The 23,239-nt window shown below is 38.8% G+C and overlaps 2 protein-coding genes across 5 annotated transcripts; one reads left to right on the top strand and one right to left on the bottom strand.

The window, feature by feature from the left end:
- The first annotated feature begins 423 nt into the window (after window positions 1–423).
- On the top strand, window positions 424–4,165 carry LOC103414847 (uncharacterized). 3 transcript variants are annotated; one of them, XM_070812251.1, is made up of 6 exons: window positions 484–597; window positions 710–944; window positions 1,309–1,367; window positions 3,196–3,279; window positions 3,355–3,739; window positions 3,820–4,165. In XM_070812251.1, exons 1-6 carry the CDS (start codon window positions 565–567, stop codon window positions 3,894–3,896), a joined length of 873 nt encoding a protein of 290 aa, XP_070668352.1. In that variant the 5' UTR covers window positions 484–564; the 3' UTR covers window positions 3,897–4,165. The 3 variants fall into 3 exon arrangements, with proteins under 3 accessions (XP_070668353.1, XP_070668352.1, XP_070668351.1); XM_070812250.1 differs by having other exon boundaries at window positions 3,124–3,279; XM_070812252.1 differs by lacking the exons at window positions 3,196–3,279; window positions 3,355–3,739; window positions 3,820–4,165 and adding an exon at window positions 2,574–2,854 and having other exon boundaries at window positions 424–597.
- A 2,966-nt stretch (window positions 4,166–7,131) lies between these two features.
- Window positions 7,132–13,232, bottom strand: LOC114820998 (cationic amino acid transporter 2, vacuolar-like). 2 transcript variants are annotated; one of them, XM_029092539.2, is made up of 14 exons: window positions 12,511–13,232; window positions 11,516–11,717; window positions 11,255–11,339; window positions 10,964–11,104; window positions 10,719–10,837; window positions 10,537–10,633; window positions 10,259–10,431; window positions 10,111–10,177; window positions 9,792–9,950; window positions 9,109–9,388; window positions 8,664–8,772; window positions 8,303–8,439; window positions 7,814–7,889; window positions 7,132–7,546 (listed from the first exon to the last, which is right to left on the bottom strand). In XM_029092539.2, the coding sequence occupies exons 1-14, from the start codon at window positions 12,686–12,688 to the stop codon at window positions 7,399–7,401; spliced, it is 1,971 nt and encodes a 656-aa protein (XP_028948372.2). In that variant the 5' UTR covers window positions 12,689–13,232; the 3' UTR covers window positions 7,132–7,398. The 2 variants fall into 2 exon arrangements, with proteins under 2 accessions (XP_028948372.2, XP_028948373.2); XM_029092540.2 differs by having other exon boundaries at window positions 8,303–8,415; window positions 12,511–13,220.
- Window positions 13,233–23,239: the final 10,007 nt, after the last annotated feature.

Below are 23,239 nucleotides of genomic sequence, written 5' to 3'. Positions count from 1 at the left end.
TTAAATTGAAGAGTATTTAAGTTAATGTGGTGCACATGTGGCTTACACGTCAACTTAATTATGAGTTTCATGCTCACTATTCAATCATTTTAAGACAAAATATGTAAATTGATTCAATTTTAAAACCTTAGAAAATAATATGAAAAAATTGAAACTTCATAGACCATTTTGAACATCACCACAACATGGAGGCTGTATAATATAGTCGGTTTTTTTTATTTTTTAAACATAGTGGTACATTTATACTAAGGCGATGAATTTGGCTAAGACATGGAAGCTTGATACCATAATATATGATCTCAAATTTATAATTCATTATATTTAAACTTAAGACGTTTTACTAAAAACTTCATCAGACTGTAATAGTGAGTGGTCTCATTTTGATTTTTTCTTTTTTTTTTTTTTTTTTTTTTGAAGAAAATCTCATTTTGATTTATTTGGTTACAAAATATATCAAATTACAATTTTATGTGTGACGGTCACGTGATCATCGGAGCTTTAAAATACAGTCCAGTCCAAAATAAGTTGCTTCAGAGTTCCTTTGACTTGATCATCCAAATTTCCATGGATGAAGCACAACCTCCTACTCCTACTCCGGTAATGCCCCTCCCTCTCCCTCTCTCTCTCTCTCTCTCTCTCTCTCTCTCATCCGATGGATCGAATTTGTACGGAAGGGAAGTCTGATTGTAATTTGTGAATGGGTGGGTAGTTTCTGGAGGTGAAATGCCAGAGTTCAGGGATGACACGGCGGTTCGCGATGGGGACGGAGGCAGGATTCGCAGTCTCACTGATAAACAAAAAATTGGGTGCGGGGGACCCACTTGCTCTGCACATTGAAGCCGTCAAAGAAGGTGAGGAGCCCATCAGTTTCGGCCCCAGCTCCGCCCTCGTCGACTACGGCAGTGGCTGGCGGTTGCAGACCGTTACCCAGCTGGATTCTCCTGGTAATTCGCTCTTCTCTTCAATCACTCAGATCCAAGTTTTTTACTTATTGTATTTTTGAGAAAATTGGAGCATTGGTTCTGAACTATGAGAGAATTTTTGTAAATGAAGTCCACATGAGCCCCTTTCAAGAAGTAAATCGGCAACTGCGCCGAGGGCCAACTTTGACAGAAATTCTTGCAGAGTTGGCGTGAAGGACAACTGCTCCGCGTTGTGTCAAATTTAAAATTGGATATTTAATTCAGGGCCGTAACTACAATGTGGTACCAATGCTTCAATTTACTCTGTATTTTCTTTCATTTTTTGGGTATGTTAAAATGATTAAATTGTGGATTGTAATGACTTTTTGTCTTTGCTTAAGTACAGAGTTTGGAGGTGGAGAAGGGGTTGTAAGGCCAAGGGCAATGCCAGTTCCTGCTGTAACGGTAAGTTTTTGTACATTTTTTTGTGTATGTTAAGTGAGTTAAGAATTCTGTTTCGGGTATATTGTATGTATGAGTTTGAACTGGACATTTGTTTATAGTGATTATGAAAGGAAATATTCAACCTTTTTTTGTGTGTTCAAGCGATATTATACTTAAGTTCAAACTCAGGTGAATAGGAGCCAATAGCCAATAGGGCTGTGCCCACAATAATACGAATTCTGTTGGTTAATAAACAAGTCAGTGGCTTCATTGGATGACTTTGTGGAAGTTTCTAGGTTGTAAATAGATTTTTGGCAAAACCTTTACTTCAGTCAAGAATCAAGAGAGAGAGAGAGAGGTGCGACAGGAAGAAAACATGGGACTAAAACCGAGACTAGATATATACTTTAGGTAGTTTCCGTGATTTGGAAGCTCAGTTTCTTGGGCCCATTAAGGTATTAGAGTGTGCATGGAAGCATCTTGGTGATAAAATCCAGTTCTGTCCAAGAATTAGTCTCTACTCTTCAGCTTAAACCCAGTGTTGTCCATTACGTTGTTGAGGAAAGAGATATAGATAATAAAATAAAGGATTAGTCTATATTTTAGATTTCTAGGCCATGTCTTGGATAGCAAGGGTTTTGATGGGAGGTGGAGGATGTGGATTGAAGGGTGTTTAAGTTCAGTGAACTATTCAGTCATTTCAGATGGGAGGATAATGGTGAGGCAGGGCAATCCATTGTCGTGGTTTCTTTTAAGTTGTGGTCAATGTACTAAGTCAATTGTTCGGAGGGAAAACTTGTCTCATCTCAAGTTCACAGCTTGGCCATGATTATTTAACTTTCGCAAGTGAATGTGCAGACAACTAAGAAAGTAAACCGAAAATGTGAATTCTGAAAATTATGTTCATAACTTCATATGCACTTCTAACCACCTAGTATTCATACTTCATAGGGTTGAAGTTTTGGTTTGTACCCATGTAAAAATCCTTATTTGTGATGTGATGAGTGAAAACTTGCACTTGGATAGTTACCTTTCTTTTCTTCTCAACTGAAGTTTTTGCTTCACGAAAAGTAATATACGATGTTAAATGATTTAAAAAGGGTATCTGATGATGTACAATCAAATAAGTTATTATGTGTAGCGTTCTACCTCTTTTAAGATTGGACGTTCTTTTATCAATTGTTGACGTTTTAGCTTGTATTAATATATGTTTATGATTTTCTGTAGCGTTCTGCCAAGTTACATGATCCAAAGAGGGTGTTGAAACCAGCAATCAGTTTTACATACATTGGAAAAATAGTATTAGCCTTTGTTATGATTTTTGTGCTTGGTGCAATATTCACGTTGGCTCTCGAGAACCTTCCTAGAATGATTTCTTTCATCAATTCATCTATGTAATGCCTTTTGTTATTCTTTGAACAGTGTTAAAGATTATTTATCTTATCTCAATCCTTTTGTATCAAAGAAACTAGAAATGAAAAAGAATAAAGGAAAAATACTTTTCGATATGTATTGTCTCCAACATAATGTATGATGTGGCACAAATAGTTTTCTCTACTTACTACATAGCAGAGCCGAAAGGTTAGCTGAATTACTGAACGTAAGTGTTTGTTTTGGGAAGTAGCAAACCGAGGACAAAAATCATAAACTTGAACAAATTCGGTTGTTGAAATCCAAACCTATGACTCCAGAACCAACCCTAAACCATGAACCTGACATGTGTTCGGCTGTTCCAGTGCATGTGTAGGCTGAGTAGCATAACATTCGGTGGTTGCAGGCCAAACTTTCACAGTTGAGTTCATCCATCAGCTGCCGAATACTGAAACTTAATCAAAATTGTATTTTGCAGCCACAACATGATGCGTCTACTACAAGCAGTGGTGTTGCAATAGACAGCCTTTTGGACACCACAAATGAATTCATCACTGATGAGGTAAAAGAAGTTCTGTTTTGTTTTAACTTGTTAGTGTTGTATGGTTGATTACAACAAATATACGTACTTTGGCAGGTATTCAAGAATCGAGAAGAATTGGTCAATTGGATTCGTGTACAAGGAAGGAGTTGCGGCGTAGGGGTGGTCATCAAGAGGTCAGATGCTGCTGGAAAAAATAGACTACGACGAGCTAGAATTAATCTTTGTTGTGAGCATAGTGGATACTATACAAAGAAGTCTGATGTAGATTCAGATGGCCAAGCAGCGATGAGTTTCAATGCAGATATAGATCATCGGAAGAGAAAGCGCCCTAAGGCCACAGGTACGAAAAAGTGTGGTTGCCCGTTTCTATTGAAAGGTGTAAACATTGGTCCCGGAGATGAGTGGAAACTTGAGGTCGTATGTGGGGTGCATAACCATCCTTTCGGAGGAGGGTGTCTTGAAGGGCAGTCGTATTTAGGTACAGAAGAATATGTTGAATTTGAATGAGCATAGCCAGGATCAAATAAAACCCCTTTCATAATATCATGCAATCTGCAGAGTTTGGTTCTCGAAACGTATGGACTGATTGCTGTCTTTGCATTTCCTGTGCAAACTTAAGCTGCAAAATGTACTGAGCTTTGAAAATTTTCATCGGCGTGAGCTATTGGCACGTAAACTGCCTACTCGAATGAGTTGTGTGATCGGCCATAAAATACGTAAACAACCACTCATGTTAGCAGCGATACAGTACAGCAACACGCGCCCGTGTCCGCCCTGAAAACGAAACAGTATATGGCATTGTACAAGGAAAGAACATTTAGGTCTCGTTTGACACATAGGATAAGACATCGGATTGTATTATATAATCTTTGAGTCTTTGAGAGATTGAATAATCTTTGATGAAGCTCTCACATCCACGCGATTTTTCCCACAAAATTAGCATGACGCCCATAATTATCCTAGGTCTTCACCATTAGTACCAGATCCCTTCCGGATCCAAAGGAACTGAGCCCAACGATCAAATGATCGGGCCATTGAAATTTGATTCAACGGCTACAATTATTATAACCTTTAGACGTTCACCTGTTTGTAGTTATTGGATCAAATTTCAATGGTTCGGATCATTTCATGAGTGCGCTCAGTTCCTTTAGGTCTGAAGGGGATCCGGTTCCTTCACCATCCTCATCCAAATATCTTTATTTTGTAGTTACTATGACGAAGTTCTCACATCCATATGATTTTCCTTGCAAAATGTTCAGGGCTACGAACCAATATGAGATATCTCATAACATGATAAAGTGGACCTTATAAAATTCATGTAAATTGTCATATTATGGTCCAAACAATTTTTGGCTTCGAAGATGACCTAGACCAATTTATAGGACAAAAAAGGTCAAATATGTGAACAACACGAAAGTTTCGAGATTTCACAAACGACAGAAAAGTAACAACAACAACAACAACAAAGCCTTTTCCCACTAAGTGGGGTCGGCTATATGAATCCTAGAACGCCATTGCGCTCGGTTTTGTGTCATGTCCTCCGTTAGATCCAAGTAATCAAGTCTTTTCTTAGGGTCTCTTCCAAAGTTTTCCTAGGTCTTCCTCTACCCCTTCGGCCCTGAACTTCTGTCCCGTAGTCACATTTTCGAACCGGAGCGTCAGTAGGCCTTCTTTGCACATGTCCAAACCACCGGAACCGATTTTCTCTCATATTTCCTTCAATTTTGGCTATTCCTACTTTACCTTGGATATCCTCATTCCCAATCTTATCCTTTCTCGTGTGCCCATACATCCCACGAAGCATCCTCATCTCCGCTACACCCATTTTGTGTACATGTTGATGCTTCACCGCCCAACATTCTGTGCCATACAACATCGTTGGCCTTATTGCCGTCCTATAAAATTTTCCCTTGAGCTTCAGTGGCCTACGACGATCACACAACACGCCGGATACACTCTTACACTTCATCCATCCAGCTTGTATTCTATGGTTGAGATCTCCATCTAATTCTCCGTTCTCTTGCAAGATAGATCCTAGGTAGCGAAAACGGTCACTTTTTGTGATCTTCGCTAGATTGCTCCGGTCATTAGTGTGGATAAGTATATAAATGGATAGAGATAGGAAAGCAAACACAAGATGTACGTGATTCACCCAGATTGGCTACGTCCACGGAATAGAGGAGTTCTCATTAATTGTGAAGGGTTTACACAAGTACATAGGTTCAAGCTCTCCTTTAGGGAGTACAAGTGAATGATTTAGTACAAATGACATTAGGAAATATTGTGGGAGAATGATCTCGTAACCACGAAACTTCTAAGTCCCGGAGTGTGGTATCGGCTTGACTTTCCTTATCTGTCTCATAGGTAGATGTGGAATCTTCTCTGGAAGTACTCTTCCTCCATCCAGGGGTGGTATCTGTAACTGGTGGAGATGCACAAGGTAATGTATCAATGTCACTTGAAGCTTACTTGTAGTTTCAGGCTTGGTCAAGCGCGATACAAACCATGTAGTAGGAGTCCCCCAAGTCGCCGAGCTAGGGGATCTGCTGAAAGAGGTAACAGACAAGTGGCAGTGTTTTTTTCCCTGCATGCTCACTTTACATTCATCTATTTGTAAACACGAAATTCCCTGTAGCAAATAACAAGAGAACCCGTGTACAAAATAAATTTGTATTAATGATTTGTTAGGGTTACAATCTTTGTTTACAAGGTTCCTCTAATTCTATCTCCAAAAGATGTGTAGGTTGTTGATCCAAGGTCGTGATAACTTGATCTTGGATGAACAGTTGTCGTAAGGTTTTGGCTCTTGGTTATCTGAAGGATCAACACGAGTAGTACTTGATGATTCTTTGAAGGAGGTTTGATGAAAAACACAGAGAACTTTCTGAATTCTTCTAAGTGTTTTGAGGATTTGGGTGCTTCAGCTTTGGCAGCGTCTGGGTGCTTGAATGATTTATGGATCTCTTTCTTTTGCCTTGGAGCTTTGTATTTATAAACTTCCCAAGTCTTGCCTACAAATGGATTTGACCTTGATTGTGAGCTTGATTAATTGATGAAAGAATCAGGACTTGATTTGTAGCTGGGTTCGTGATTTGTTTCCATCCATAAATCAATAAGTCAATTTTTTAATTTAAATAAAATCAAATAATCAATTTTGTCCAATTTGGCATTTCTATTTGCTTTAATTTAAATTAATTAATTTGTTTAATTTAAATTAAAATCAAATATTAATTTCCGCCAATCGTTGACATGTATCCTTGATGACTTGTCTGGCCTTGATGAGTCATATGCCACGTAAGCCCTTGTATGTCAAACTTTAATGTGTTGGTGAACATTTATTTCACCGAAATTTCGATATTTACACTATCTATATATAAACTATTTATTAACATAACACACTTTGTCAATAAAACACTTCTGAAAGGTAAGATATTCTCTACTGGGTGGCAGCAGGTGCGAAGCTAGAAAACTACAGGAAAAGAAAACGCTCAACTCTGTCCGAGCCTTCCTCCCGTTCAAGGGCAATCAAGGATTTGAAAGGCAGTTGGGCTGAAATTTCACATTAAAGAATTAAAATATATACGGTAAACGTTGAGCCTTTTAAGTAATGATTTGATATTGAGGTGCTTTTATAAAAAGTAAGTATAAAAAAAAAATTAAGCTCAAAAATGTGTTAGGTAAACACTTAAAAACAACTTATTTTCACAGTTTTGGATGAAAAAAAGGTAAAAACGTGAAGCAGCAAAAATGAGTTTATTCCCACAGCACAGCATAAACAGTTTTTTTCCAAGGCACAACAATACGAAACCAGCCCTAAGCCACACTGAGCAAAGCACCATGTCGTGAAATATGCCACCATTATTTCTGGTATTTCTGGTATTGCCTCTCTCCTAAGAAAGGAGAGTGGAAACTTTGATTAATTGCAAAGTATTTACATTGCTCGAACACGTCCAGCATCAACAAAATAATAATTACACAATGGACTGATTTCTGTCCTTGCTGTAATAAGATTACAAACAACAAATAATCGGAATCAAAAGCACGCGATAAAAGGAAACTTCACGATCTCCAGATGACATGGTACACGATACAACGGACTCTGTTTGTCCTTGCATTTCCTGTACAAACTTAAGCTACTCAATTTCCTGAGCTCCGAAAGATTTCATCGACGTGAGCTACTGGCACGTAAACTGCATCCCCCAATGAGCTGTGCGATCGGCCATAAAATACGTAAATCACCACTCCTATTAGCAGCCATACAGCAACACGCGCCCAGGTGTCCGCCCTGAACACGAAACAATATATGGCATTGTATAAGGAACAGTTACAGACAACAGATTAGACACTGGGGCATTCAGCAGAAATCAAAAGGAAACTTCGTTTGCATTTTATAATCTCTACTTGGTTATGATAATATTGAAAGTGCTTCCCGGTGAAACCACAATACGAATTATCTCAATTCTGATAACATTAAAAGTGAAAATCTATCAGAAATGAAAACGACAAGGTAATTAACATTAAAAAGAACCGAAGTATTTGATTGGATAGTTACTCAAGATTAATCAGTAGGTAGACGTTGATGAGAATGCAGACAATAGGTAGCAATGGCACAAATGGGCATAAGAAACCTGAAAGGAAACCAATACATCACTGTTATCATATAGTCAAATAGTACTTTCCTCTATGAACACTAGCCTAACCATTTAATCCATCCAACGTAACTAAACACGGGATGAAGATATTATTGAGTTTCTTATTATTGGTCTTAAAATTCTAATCGCTGCAAATGAAATCACGTTTTAAGTATTAGCTAGCTAAGCCTACAGTAACCAAATTAGATAACCAGCCTCGTGTGTTATATTCTTTTGAGGAAAAGCTGGCCACATCTACTAGAGCCAAGCCGATATATATGTGTGTTTGTGTGTACATATCAATAACTAGTAAAACACTTTACAAGTTCACCATTTACAGCGTGCAGACAAGGTTGCATCCCCTGAAGCCGTTAAGTGAAATTAGTACTACCGTAAAATAGTGAGCATACCTCCTGTGTGCCCAAAGGTGTGTCGTGCATCATCTTGATCAATACATGTGAGCACAATCAGACCTAATAAAAGAAGAATACCGCCACCCCCACATAATGTATAGCGAAGAAAGCTGAAATCGAAACCAAGAATATTTCTGTAGATTAAGGAACAGAGAATTAAACTATATTACTAAGAGAAAGTAAAACATAAAGCATACTAACGTAAATAAAAGAAAAGCATAAGCAAAACCACAAATCTTGGCATATAAATTTTGGAATATAGAATTCCTCTAGAATTTGTTTTTGCAGCTAAAAACTGAATCATGCAACCAGAAAAATATCATTCTCAGAACTATGTCTAGGACCGAAATTCACCCACCTGGGGAGGGCCAAATCTGATGCTGAATATGTCAGAAGAAGCACGCCGACACATGTGAACATTATGGTCCAGCCAGCAACTTTACGCCTATTATCTTCACTTAACGTGTCTGTAATAATGAATACACAGTGAAAAAAACATTTCAGAAAAGGCCCGCATAACAGAAAAATAGAGCAGAAACTACAAAGAATATTTATAATGTTATTTCTGACACAAATGTAAAGACACGTACATCTCATTGTCATACATACTTTATAGACATGCATAGGTACAAGGAAACATTCTCTTGCCTGACTGAATGTAGACTATTTATAAGGTTGTGCCAGATTCAGATTATGGCAACATAGCTACGATAATAGGACATTTTTGTGTATGTGTGTGTTTCTGTATGACCTTTCTACTGTTGCAGTGGCTAAATATAGTATATGAGACTCTAAGGTCTTACAGTTAATAAGAGGCAGTTGCTTTCCGATCAGAGGAAGTTCAACCATGATATCCACTTTCTCAAGTAGAGGTTTGGTACTCTCCTCCGAAGAACTAACATTAATCTTAGTCTTAGGATTGTCCCCCTTGACCTCTTGAGAATTCCTTCCATGCCGCAACCACACTGAATCAATGGACTCGCGAAGAGATGAAGGCAAAGGCACCTCATCTGGTGGAACATATCTGATTATCAGTACAGATATTGCTACCATAGTGAATGCAACAAGTGTACCCACGCTAACCTGCACAACATAGGTAACTATCTAAGTCAGTCTAAACATCTACATTCACTATTTCAGAAAAAGGTGGATGTCAACATAAATAAGGGTTAAACACATCGATTTCCATCTCGAAGTGAGTTCCTTGAGTCGTTATCATGATCCAGAAAATAAAATCCTCAACGGTATCAGAATTTGTTAAAGGATATTAATATTATCGAGGATCCATTATTGTGGAAATACAAGAAAAGATTTCAAGGCTAGTTCACATGCAGGGGGAATCCCCCTTATAAAGAGAATGTCTTGTAAGGCACAAATAAAGCATTAACATTAAGAATACTCGCATGTCTTTTAGCAAAACAAAGAGTCAACAAGTTATCCACCTTATCAAAAACAATGCCAGATTTTTCCGTGAAGGTCAACTTACCATTCCTGCCAACACTGAAACATCCATGAAGAAGGCCAAGACTGCAGAACAAATCCCAGTTGCTAATGTACTCTTGACAGGAGCCTGAGTTTTTTTATTAATATCCGCTAAAAATGGCGGCAACAATCCATCTCTAGACATTGCCATCAGGATTCGTGGCTAAGAAACACAAGAAAATATCTTCATCAGTGGTACAGTACAGGCGTTGTAAGGAATTCATGGACAATAAATAAACAAGCAGACGAGACCTGAGACCATACATGATACATCTCCAAAAGGAGGAGATAAAAGGAAAAGGAAAGAGATCAGTGAATGATACCTGAGGAAGAATAGAGCCCATCAATGTTGAGCAGAGAGCAGTAACAGCTCCAACAGTTATCACATACCTTCAACCATAAGCAGGAAAATAACTTAGTTTCTCAAACAAATGTAACAAAAAGGCAATCCCCACAATATTATTCACTTACGCTGCCCACTGCATCCCATGACTAGCAAATGCACTGGAAATGGGTGTATCAGGATCCATTGCATAATAAGGCACTAAACCAACAATGACCATCGAAACCAACATATACAACGCACAGCAAATAGATAGTGAAGCACCAATACCGAGTGGCAAATCTCGTTGAGGATTCTTCACCTTTTGATAAACATGAAGGCATAATTCAGATTCTACACAAGTTAAAACATCTCCACAAAAATGATAAGATAGATATTTCGGATGACATATCAAGAACATATTTACCTCTTCAGCAGTGCTGGCAACTGAATCAAAACCAATGTATGCAAAGAAGACAGTTGCAGACCCAGCAAGCATACCATTCACCCCAAAGGGAAAGTACCTGTTACATGGATAAATAGGAAAGAAATTCAAATTTTATTTTTGAAAATTACATGAGTTGATATAGGAATAGGGATGCCAAATACCCAGTAGGAAGTTCATATCCAGTCCAGCCAGACTTGAAACCCAGATAAGTACCAGCTACTACAACAAATATCATTGCACATGCATTTGCTATCGTCACAATGCCTTGTGCTACTGTACTCTGCATAAATGAAGTGTTCCGTTAAAGAAAATAAAGAGAATATTTATGAACAGAAGAAAAAATATGTTTGCCAAGTTTAATAATTGATCTGATACACAAAAGAAAACAACCGAGATGTACGCATACCTCCTTTATTCCCACACACAAGAGCCCTGTAACAATAACTACTAGAATTGCTGCACATGGGTCAACCACCAGACCAAGTGCAGGAATATGTTGCCGGGCTATAAAAGCAGGCAGACTGCCCTCTCCTCCAAAAAGTAATGCCTTCAGAAAGAAAAACAAGCCCATTTAAAGATATATGTCCCATACTTCTGTTAAAAGATTGTCAGAGCATGCAGGAAGATCTTTTTATTTGAGCGGATATTATAATCTTTCTTCAAGAATACATAAATTAGATATTTATAAGAACTGTACCAGATTAGGTGATATGCCCCGAGCAACAGCTGAGCCACCAATTGTATATTCTAGAATCAAAGCCCAACCGACTAACCAAGCGACACTGCAAACAAATGATAGTTTTATCATCACGAACTGATGTAAAAGAAAATTTTCAATGTAAATAGTTTTGTACAACTGTGCAAGCATGTATTGTTAAACAAGCATGATAACGTAATTCTTTTCTTTTCCAATTGCTATGCTCAACACTTTAATGACAAAGAAGGAATGAGAAATTACCCTTCTCCAATGCATATATATGTATAGTGGTAGGCACTCCCTGCAGAAGGGCACCGACTTGCAAGTTCGGCATAACAAAAGGCGGAAAGGGCTGCCGCAATTCCAGCTATTAGAAAGGAAATTGCTAGTGCTGGTCCAGAATGCTCTCTAGCAACTGTTCCAACAAGAATATAGACTCCTGCTCCAATCGTTGAGCCAACCCCTAATCAAAGTGTATGATAACCAACAGTTACTTATATGACAAAGACAAAATAATTCATGATAAAAAAACAGAAGTTGCCTGTTCCATTATTTCAGTACCGAAATGTGTGTATAAGGAACACTAAGCCATAAATATCCATTATGTAGAAACTAAGAAAATATCATATAGAAACTAGTAAGAATATTAGTCAACAATATTAAAATGCAAGGATTAGTAGTAAGTATTCTACAATGACGGGTGCACAGCTACAAGAAGAATCTTAAAACATACCATAAACCTGAAACTTAAAGTGAGGCAACGAACACACCAAAAGTGTTTTTGACTACATTTGACAGGAAAACTTAAAAGTGCTTCTAGTTTATATGAAAAGCACTTCTAGCCGGTGGCATAGCCAGGAATTGTCTGGGAGAGGCGAAATTTAAAAGGGTGTAAAAGGTCCCAGAAAAATGCAGACAACCAAATCTTTTTGGATAGTAGATAAAATTAATGTCGTTCTTAATTTAGCAATACAAACAACTTAGGTCTCGTATCATGAAAACGTCGCATAGTAGGCTCATTATCAATAAAATCAAAGACATCTCTCTTAATATAAAGAACTATAACCATGAATGATTGATCACCCATTTCATCATTCCCTTTGATGAGTGATTTATCATATATGAATATAGCAGAATATAGCTGGCAACCGAATATTCCATCAGCATCATCATCATCATCTCATCAAAAATTACAAAACAGATAACAAAATATATGATTTAAAAAAAATAAGAGGGGGAAAGCAGCAAGCTTTTACCAACTGCAACAAGATGGGGAACAGTCAACTCCTTCGCCAATTGATGACCCCCTGACTTCACATTAACAGAATCCACCTGCTTCCGCCGTATCAAACTATTCCGACCGCCCCATGAACCGCCATTTCTTCCACCTTCTCCGCCGCCCCCTTCCCCATTTGAATCAACCAATAAACCCATCAAACAAACACCACAAAAAAACAAAAAAAAACAATTTTCTCCCGGAAAGCTCCAAACTTTGATCTTCACACGATTTTCCAAATTTTCCTTTGTCCGAACCAAAAATTACGAACTGGGTTTTTCTATTTCGATTGGCACTTTGACCCCAAAGTGTAAAATTCCACAATTTAATCTGAAAAATTGAAAATTTATGTACACTAAAATTCAACCTGCCGGCACACTCCCGGATACATAATATCTGATGCAGATTTCTGAGAATTTTGCACCGAAGGGGGAAGCTGGCAGATTAAAGGAAGGAAAGGGAGGATTTTTTTTTCCCCTTTTTTCCTTTTTTATTTTTCCTTTTATTTTTGTTTGGGTTGGTGTTGGTTGTTTGTGTAGATATCAATCACAAACAATCTGAGATTCTGAAGTTGGTGTTTTTTCTAATCTCTTTTTTTTTTTTTTTTTTTTCCTGTTTTTTTGGTTAACATATGGAGGGAATTGAATCAGTCAAAAAATAACAAGGAATTTGGATTTGGGTAGGTTTTGTTCTCACACTCCTATTGGATATGAAAAAGGCGGTGTGATGTTTATTCTATTTAGATTGCTTTGTCGGTCCACAAATAATTTATAATTCGATATCTAAGTTGTTATTTAATATGAAAGTTAAAGTTAAAGAACTATTAATTAAATTTAAAGTGAACATTATATATTGTAGCTCTTGTACATCCAAAGCAAGAAAATCCGACAAAGTTAAATAACAAGCTAATTTGAAACCGAATCTTTATTAGGATTCATCTTTTTTATTTGGAAATTAGATCCCATTTCAATTCATTTTGTGGGAACCTCAGAGATTCTCACATCTTAATCATTTATCGTTATTTTTTTTATTTAAAATTAAACACAATGTGAATCAGAAGATGATCCTCTTCTTTTTATTTGATGCATTGATGAAAGCAAAACGAATCTAAGCATGGTAAACTACTAAACCCTGATTTGGTACTGTAGTGATTCTGAAAAAAACTAGTATAAAAAAAAGCTGGCAGCTTTTTTGTGTTTGGTAAACATTCAGCTTCAGCTTTTTTTCACAGTTTTAGGTGAAAAAAAAACCAAAAACAAGAAGCTGCAAAACTCAGCTTTGAAAAACCGGCTTTTTCACATTTGTTTTACATAAAAGTTTACTACACACTATAATACTGCTTTTTTTTTTCAAAAGCAATTTTACAAAAAAAGTTTACCAAACACTCTCATACTTTATTTCACAGCTGTTTATTCTCACAGCATAGCATGAGCAGTTTTTTTCAAAGCACAGTCATACCAAACCAGCCTTAAAGCTTTGGTTATTAAATTTTTAATATAATCTCCTTACTATCAGCTCATACGATAAAATAAAAAAATAAAAAATAAAAAAATTCAACTATTGTCTCATGTTAAGCCCTTGGTTTATCTTAATAAATAGATAACTTTAACGAAAAGTTTTCAGCATTTTTCACTCTAACGAAAAATCATATTTTTATACTAAAAAATCAATCCTAATACTATTCACTTTACTCTTTATTTTGTCATTATCGTTAAAACTCAAAATTTTCAAATTATTTTTATTAGTTTACCATAATAAATAAGTTAGAGATACCCATGAATAATCGATGCGCGTGGGACTGAATAGTACCCATAAGAAATGGACAAATGGGAAATCGCGATCGTCTCTTTTTACGAAAGTGACATCGGCACGTTTATTGGCAAAATGCCAACCCAAATAATTCATATGGCGATGAATGATTTAATATTGAATTAAACAAAAACTTGGCACAACTTGCTTCTCGTTTTTTTTCACTTGGTTCCTTGAACACACGTCTTCCAAGAGTCAAATAATGTTGGAATATGGTTAAAACAATTGGAAATCAAATTTTTATTAAATTAATAGCATGGAATACTTATTAAAATATCAGTACGGCATAACGATCAAAGATTGAGAACACAATGACAACATATTTGACGATTACTAAAAAATGCATAATTTTGGCAAACTTCCAAATAATAGTTTGTTGACCATTATTTGGAGTCAGTTATTCGGTTACACATCTGAGTGTTTGTTGTATATTTATTTCTCGGATTGTGATGACGGAATACCCCTATATATGATAACTAGTTAGGATGAGGGTTTCATACTTGGGAAAGAGATGTGCCATCTTTAGTTCCTAGTATTGGATTAGACCGATAGTTCGCCTATTATTAAGGGTTCCACATCATTAATTAGATAACTAGTTAAATAGTTGTACAAGTCATCAATACAGTTAGCAAATATGTTAGTATTTGGTTAGAGTTGTTAGGCTTTCTATTATAAAAACGGAGTGTGTAATCATCGTTCTTTCAAGTCAATATACAAGTCTCATATTTCTCTCTTTAAATTCTCTATAGGTCATCTTTCTCAGTTAGTCTTTATTCTCCATTTTCCCTTCGATTCTCAAATATTTCAATGTAGTTAAAACATATAAGGCTGTAACTATTGAAGTAAGTTGAAGAAATGGAAGCCAACTTTCAAATTTTTTCCAAATTTAAGGTAGTAGGTGTCAAGAAAAAACTTATCGCTTCCAAACCGCTCAACAGGATGTCAACACCTTATAACTATTCCATCTAATTCCTTAACTTGGTCAAAATTAAAAGTTGGTCTTCGTTTCTTTCTCCAACATAGATGTCCAGTCTAATTCAATCGTAGGCACCAAACGCGACGACAAAGATCATATGCTCGCCATGGTCCTGTATGGTTAAAGTAAAGAAAACAGAGCTTGCTCTTCTCTGAATATCCCCCTTCTTTCAAGGCCTACTTGGTATGGCAAAGAACTGAAATACAAGCAACAATTTGGGTTATTAACAATGAGATGAACATTCTGTTCAAAAGTTACAGCATAAACATTTACATGATAGAAACACATTTGTGGCCTGCACCGGGGCGAGTGTGGCTCTTGCCCCGGCACAGACTATGCCGTGTGGTATGACGAGGAGCGATAGATCCCATTAGCATAAGCTGAGGATACATAAACTGAGTTATAAAGTGAACTATGGCTCCGGCTGTAAAACAAGTATACCAATGCTCCTATGGCAAACCATACAGAGATGCGGATCCATGTCGCAGCTTTGCGAGTATGAAACATGTAATTATTTGGATACGAATTTGCTTATTTGCATGTGTGTTACGAGGGGAATGGAGAACTCACCCGAGATGAATCAGCAAGTAGGTATTTATGAGAATGCAAGCAGCAGGCAAAAATGGAACAAATGGACAGCTGAAACCTGCAGAGAGAAACAAAAGGTTGTGAAGTCGAAAACTGATTTTCTTAAACTTTCGAGGATGAAGTCCGCTCTAAACACAAGCAGAAAACATAGAGAAGAGAGTTCGAGAGAATCAGCACTTTTGGATGGACCCATCAACACTGACTAATGCCTATCAATCTCAACAATATTTATCGATAGATTTTAATTGTACCTCCGCTGTGTCCAAATCTGTGCCTTGTATCATCTTGATCAATACAGGTCAGCACAATTAAACAACACAGCAGGAGAACGCCAGACACTCCGCACACTGTGAAGCGAAGAATACTGGCACAATCAACAAGTTGGGAACATTAAACTAAAATTCGATGGAATTGTTAGATGTCTGAATCTCTGATCTCCTCTCTTTCCACAAATGATTTACAAAGACAAAACTACATATGTTCCTAACGGAATATACTTAAGGCTTAGACTGCCCAGAAACATGACAAACCTGGAAACGCCTTTAGCTGAAGCAGGGCCGTCTCTAAGATTGTGGGGCCATGTGAGAAATTTATAAAAACGCCCCTCCTTAAGATCGTCTTAAAAATGTAGGACAATATATTGACGCTAGAAAACAATTACTTAAATCAAAACAAAGTTTAGCACTCACTGATTGCAAGTTTAAAAATATCATTAATAATAAGTAAAAAGAGTTACAAACATAATGTTCACTAAATAATCAAAAGCAGTTCAATCTTAAACAACCAAACAAGAAAACAAACTTCAAAACCTCTCACTTTAAAGTTTCACTTGAATATGTAACATTATTATATGATAATTGTTGTAAACATTCCTAGAATAAGTATGATTGTGTAAATCCTAGATTATATTTGATTCCAGTTATCCTTTCCTATTACAACTTGTATTACTTGGAGGAGAAGAAATATCTTCTCTCCCTTTACTACTATAAATAAAGGCACAATGTAGGAGGGATAACAACACATACATTCCCCTACAATTCTACAAACACACATCTCTCTCCTCTCTCTCTGCCGCCGGCCCTAGTCTCTCTGTCAGATAAAAATAGACCACAACACGTTATCAGCACGCTCCTACCGCTGCGCTTAGGAATCTGACGTTGGAGATTTTTTTTCTGCATCAAACCAGTTCATCCATATCATCACGCAATCAGGTTCTTTCCAAACAACGGTTTTTAACTCGATATTTTGCAAGCCCTGATAGCATGAACATTCACCATGATGCATGACCCAAATTTACGTTTAACGTATTTTAGATTCTACATAAATTGTGTATGCTTCATCACCAAAATTGCTACAATTATGTGAATTTGATATTTGTCATGAACTGAATCTTACATATGTACATGCATTGAAACTATTATTTGCATATGCATCAACGTAAAGATGTGATTCATTAGAATTATACATGCATATAACATAATTGCATTAAATTTTTTTTTTTTTTACGATTGGGGAATTAGGGTTCTTCGAACCCGTGCCTTTCCCGAGCCGAGAACCAATCCTGGAGCCACGGCTCCAGGCCCAACACCTAGACCCGACGCCCAGCAGGCGTCGCCACCCTTGAAATCGTCAACCAACATGGCCTGCAGCCATGCCCAGTTACCCCCGACGACCTGCAGTCGTCCCCGACGAATTTCTTGTCTGCAAATTCGATTTTTTTTGAAATTACAATCGAATTTCTAGGGTTTTGACAATGAATATCGAGATTTTTTTAAATCTCCGTTCACCCCCATGGTCACCATGACTCAAATCGAGTCTTCCACAAAACCCCGACCAACGCCAGAAGCGCCAGGTCCGGTGTTCTCCTCCGACGACACACACCCAGCACTCGCTGGGGTGTTTGATCCCAAAAACCCAAGCCCCAGTGGGCTCCTGTCCCTCGGCTTGCATCAGCGCCCTTTTAGGCTTGCTGCTGCTCTGCGTTGTCACGGCCCAGCCCGTGCCGAAAGAAAAAAAAAACAAATTTTTTTTGTTTCTGGGCTCGCTTGCAGCGGCCCAGCCCGACAAGAAAAAAAAAATTTGGTGCTGCACACAGCAGCCCATTCCCCTTGCCCATGTCTCCCCGTGAGCTCCATGAGCCACCTATGGGCTTTGCCTATGTTTTTTGGCCCCGAAGACTACATAAATTAATTCAATTATCATTATACAATATTTTTGCATACAATATTTGTTGCATATTTGTTTGCATATATATTTGTGTTTGCCTGCAGGAATATATGAACCTGAAGTTCATAATTACTTTGAAACCCGAAGTTTCTTATAAACATGCCTTGTTTGAAAACCTGAAGTTTTCACTTAAACATATCACCCATGAAACCCGAAGTTTTTCATGCGAAATTAAACCAACACATGTCTATTAGAACCTGTATGTTCTACTCCTATGTGAATGGATTGATTTTTCTCCATTACACTAACCACATCTTGTCCATCTATTTTGTGATAGGAACATGTCGAATTTGAACAAACTCGACTTCACCGCTTTGGAGGTCTCTGGGAGGAACTACCTCAAGTGGGTTCAAGATGTGAAGCTCCACCTCACTGCAAAGAACTTGCGTCCTGCTATTGAAGAAGCAACAGATAAACCTGTTGACGAAGTTGAAAAAGCCATTGCTATGATCTTCATCTGAAGACATATTCATGACGCTCTGCAAACTGAGTACCTTGCTGAGGAGGATCCACGTGCATTATGGGTCGCTTTGGCTGATCGTTTTGATCACCAAATGGACATATTCTTGCCTGAAGCAAGACACGACTGGCAGCACTTGCACTTCCAAGACTTTAAGTCTGTGAATGAATATAATTCTGAAGTTTGTCGAATCTGATCACTTCTCAAGTTTTGCAATGAAACTTTGACTGAAAAGGATCTCCTGGAGAAGACCTACTCGACATTCTCTGCTTCTAATATTGTCCTGCAGCAACAATATAGAGCTCAGAAGTTCACTAAGTTCTCGGATTTGATCTTTGTTTTACTTCTTGCTGAAAAGCAGAACCAGCTGTTGATGAAGAATCATCAAGCTCGACCTACTGGGGCTATTGCTGTGCCTGAAGCACATTATAGCACTCATCATCACCCAAAACGCCAAAAGAGGCGTGGTAAGGGCGGCCAGAAGCCATCCCACCAAGGTCAACAGAGCCAAGGCCCATCCAAGGGAGGAAACAAAGCCCAGAAGCGCCCAAACTTTGCTCCAAGGCCCCGAACTTCAAGAATAAGGGCAAAGCACCTGCCACAATGAATGACGATATGTGTTATCGTTGTGGTTCAAAGGACCATTGGTCCCGTATTTGCCGTGCTCCCAAGAAGGTTGTAGATGAATATCATTCTCGTCGTACGAAGTTTGAATCAAACTTCATGCAAGTGGACGAACCGGAGACTACAAAGATGGAGGTTTCTGACTTTCAGGAGGATACCACTCCTATGAAAGATTAGAATCTTAGACATAGACTTATTTTTCAGTTAAAATAAGACAATTAGGGCCGAATTCCACCTAGTGGCCGAACCCCACCTTGTTTTTTGGTTGATTTTGAACAATTTTCCTTTATGTTTTGGATTATTAGTTGGCGATTTATTTTGGATATTAAGTTTTTTGAATAAATGAAATTATTTTGAATTGATACTTGTTTTTATAAACTTTTATGCATGTGACCGATTCAAATTAATTTTTCATTCTAGGTATGACTAGTGGGAAAGTTAGTTGTCTGGCAGATAGTGCAACCACGCATACTGTTTTGCGTGAACGCATTTATTTCACTAACTTCGTACCTAAGAATGCACCTCTGACAACCCTCTCAGGCCCATCCAACTTGATCGAAGGATACGGTAAGGCACGTATAATGTTGTCCAATGGTACAATCTTGACCATTACTGAGGCACTCTATTCTCCACGTTCCGGAAGAACGTTACTAAGTTTCAAGGACATTAGAGATAACCATTACCACGCTGAAACCCACGTAGAAAACGGAGTTGAATTTTTGTGCGTAACTTTCTACGAATATGGCCAGAAGCGTATTCTAGAGAAGATTGAGCGTAACCCAAGTGGTCTATATACTACGACCATACGCCCCATAGAATGCCACTATGTGGCCGGCCCTACCACAGGGACCGCGCACAAAATTACACTTTGGCATAATCGTTTGGGACATCCTGGACGAATAGCGATGCGCCGTATCCTCAAAACTTCACACGGGCATCCACTAACCCGAAGCTTAGGTTTGATCCATGAAATTACATGTCAAACATGTTCTATGGGAAAGCTTATTACTAAGCCTTCTTATGACAAGATTCGTTCGAATCCTCCCATTTTTCTACAACGGATTCAGGGGGACATTTGTGGACCGATTCAACCTCCCTGCGGACCATCTAGATATTTTATGGTTTTGGTTGACGCTTCTACACGTTGGTCACACGTGTGCTTGTTGTCCACAAGGAACACTGCATTCTCCAAACTGTTGGCTCAGGTTATCAAGCTCAGGGCTCACCACCCTAATTATCCGATCAAATCTATTCAATTGGATAATGCTGGAGAATTCACATCTAAAACTTTTGATGACTATTGCATGTCGGTTGGGGTTGAAGTTGAAAATCCTGTACCCCATGTTCACACCCAGAACGGCCTGGCAGAGGCTTTCATTAAGCGTTTACAAATGATTGCTCGATCGTTGGTCATACGTACCAAGCTCCCGATCGCTGCTTGGGGCCATGCAATATTGCACGTAGCAAAGTTGGTCCGCCTGAGGCCTGTTGCGACACAACCATTTAGTGCCCTTCAGTTGGTCACCGGATGCGAACCTGACATATCGCATTTGCGCGTTTTTGGTTGTGCGGTCTATGTGCCGATCTCGCCGCCCTTACGTACAAAAATGGGGCCTCAGCGAAGGATGGGAATCTATGTCGGATATGATTCTCCTTCGATTATTCGTTACTTAGAACCTTTGACAGGTGATATGTTTACCGCTCGTTTCGCGGATTGTCACTTCTATGAGACAGTCTTCCCGTCGTTAGGGGGAGATAAGAACGTCAACGTTCCTAATGAACGACGCGAATTATCGTGGACGACTCCCACTTTGTCTCATTTAGGTCCCCGCACCGCTCAGTTTGAAGCTGAAGTGCAGCGCATATTAGATCTCTAGAGCATAGCTCAGAGCATGCCAGATGCTTTCACCGATCTAGCGCGCGTGACAAGATCACATATTCCAGCTGCGAATACGCCTGCAAAGATAGATGTACCAAATGTACGACGGACTACCCTCCTGGAAGCCCGGGACGCCAATTCTGGTGATCCACGTACATTAGCAGCTAGCCAATCCTCTGCCCCTACACAAAAGCGTGGCAGACCTCTTGGTTCAAAGGATTCACACCCCCGAAAGAGGAAAACCACGGCACAAGGTCCCGAAGAGCCTACCGTGAATCCGACTATCGCTTACTCATTTTACCCAACTCATGAGGAAATTCTAGATTATGGAAGCGTCCTTGAAGAGACGAATCATCCTCCCGAGAATCGTGAGATTTCAGTCTATTATGCTAGCTTAGATGATGTGTGGCGTAGAAATGAGATGATTGTCGACGATGCATTAGCATTTGCAGTAGCTACTGAGATTATGTTGAGCGATGACATTGAACCGCGTTCCGTTGATGAATGTTGACGTAGAGCTGATTGGTCAAACTGGAAACAAGCAATCCAAGTCGAACTTGATTCACTTACGAAATGTAAGGTGTTTGGACCTGTAGTTCCTACTCCTCCACATGTGAAGCCCGTTGGCTACAAGTGGGTTTTCGTTCGGAAGCGTAATGAGAAGAACGAAATTGTGCGTTACAAAGCTCGTCTTGTAGCACAAGGTTTCTCACAACGCCCCGGGATTGACTATGATGAAACTTACTCACTCGTTATGGATGTGATTACTTTTCGATACCTTATCAGTTTGGTAGTTTCTGAAAAACTGGATATGCAGCTGATGGACGTAGTAACCGCGTATCTCTATGGGGATCTTGATACGGAAATTTATATGAAACTTCCCGAAGGACTTACATTGACTGGTTCAAATATTTCCAAACCCCGGAACACGCTCTCAATTCGGCTGAGGCATTCACTATACGGTTTGAAACAATCCGGAAGAATGTGGTATAACCGTCTGAGTGAGTATTTGACTAGTCAGGGATATGTGAACAACGAACAATGCCCTTGTGTGTTCATTAAGAAGTCAAATTCTGGATTTGCGATTGTTGCAGTATATGTCGATGACATGAATCTCATCGGAACTCCTGAAGAGCTCGCGAGAACTGCTTCGCACCTGAAGTCGGAATTTGAGATGAAAGATCTAGGTAAGACTCGATACTGTCTCGGTCTCGAGATAGAGCATTGTTTGGATGGAATCTTAGTACATCAATCGAACTACACCTAGAGGGTGTTGCGCCGTTTTAATGAGGATAAAGCGAAGTCTTCGAGTACTCCTATGGTCGTTCGTACGCTAGATGCAAAGCGAGATCCCTTCCGTCCGAATGAGGATGATGAAGAGATTCTGGAACCTGAAGTTCCTTATCTATGTGCGATAGGCGCTTTATTGTACTTAGCTCAATGCACTAGACCCGACATCTCCTTCGCTGTTAATCTTTTGGCAAGATACAGCAATACACCAACACGCAGACATTGGACTGGCGTAAAAGACATCTTCCGTTACCTTAACGGTACTACGGATTTGGGCTTATTTTATCCCTACGAATCCTCGAGTGATGCCGCACCCTATGCTCATCAGGTTGATTCTCGCCTTGTTGGTTATGCCGACGCTGGATACTTATCTGATCCGCACAAGGTGCGTTCTCAAACGGGTTATGTCTTTACCGTTGGAGGCACCACAATATCTTGGAGGTCAACTAAACAGACCTTAGTTGCCACTTCGTCTAACCATGCTGAAATTCTCGCCTTACATGAAGCAACTCGGGAATGCTTTTGGTTGAGAGCAGTAATGGGCCATATTCGAAGCTCCTGTGATCTTCATCCCGCCGTTAATGCCCCGACGACGATTTTTTAAGACAACGCAGCTTGTATCGAACATCTCAAGAAGGGTTACATCAAAGGAGACAACACCAAGCATATTGCGCCGAAGTTCTTCTTTACACATCAACAACAAGAGCATCGGAAGATTGAAGTCACGCAAATCCGATCACAAGACAATCTGGCCGACCTCTTCACCAAATCACTACCGAAGGCGACGTTTCAGAAGCTTGTTCATGGAATTGGTATGCGTAAACTTTCTGAGTTGTAACTTTACTATTTCTCTTTGG

The sequence above is a fragment of the Malus domestica genome, chromosome 14 (assembly GCF_042453785.1).
Source record: "Malus domestica chromosome 14, GDT2T_hap1".
NCBI classification, from domain to species: domain Eukaryota; kingdom Viridiplantae; phylum Streptophyta; class Magnoliopsida; order Rosales; family Rosaceae; genus Malus; species Malus domestica.
Note: the sequence above shows the minus strand (reverse complement) of the source record. Positions and strands in the feature narration are given on the sequence as shown.

What these genes read in the sequence shown, in the direction of transcription:
- LOC103414847 (XM_070812250.1), top strand. Translation starts at nt 565, where the DNA reads ATGGATGAAGCACAACCTCCTACTCCTACTCCG. An exon ending in TACCCAGCTGGATTCTCCTG is followed by an intron (nt 945 to 1,308) that starts GTAATTCGCTCT and finishes GCTTAAGTACAG; the next exon opens with AGTTTGGAGGTGGAGAAGGG. An exon ending in ATGAATTCATCACTGATGAG is followed by an intron (nt 3,280 to 3,354) that starts GTAAAAGAAGTT and finishes GTACTTTGGCAG; the next exon opens with GTATTCAAGAATCGAGAAGA.
- LOC114820998 (XM_029092539.2), bottom strand. Translation starts at nt 12,688, where the DNA reads ATGGGTTTATTGGTTGATTCAAATGGGGAAGGGGGCGGCGGAGAAGGT. An exon ending in TCCCCATCTTGTTGCAGTTG is followed by an intron (nt 11,718 to 12,510) that starts GTAAAAGCTTGC and finishes CACTTTGATTAG; the next exon opens with GGGTTGGCTCAACGATTGGA. An exon ending in TGTGTGTGGGAATAAAGGAG is followed by an intron (nt 10,838 to 10,963) that starts GTATGCGTACAT and finishes TCATTTATGCAG; the next exon opens with AGTACAGTAGCACAAGGCAT.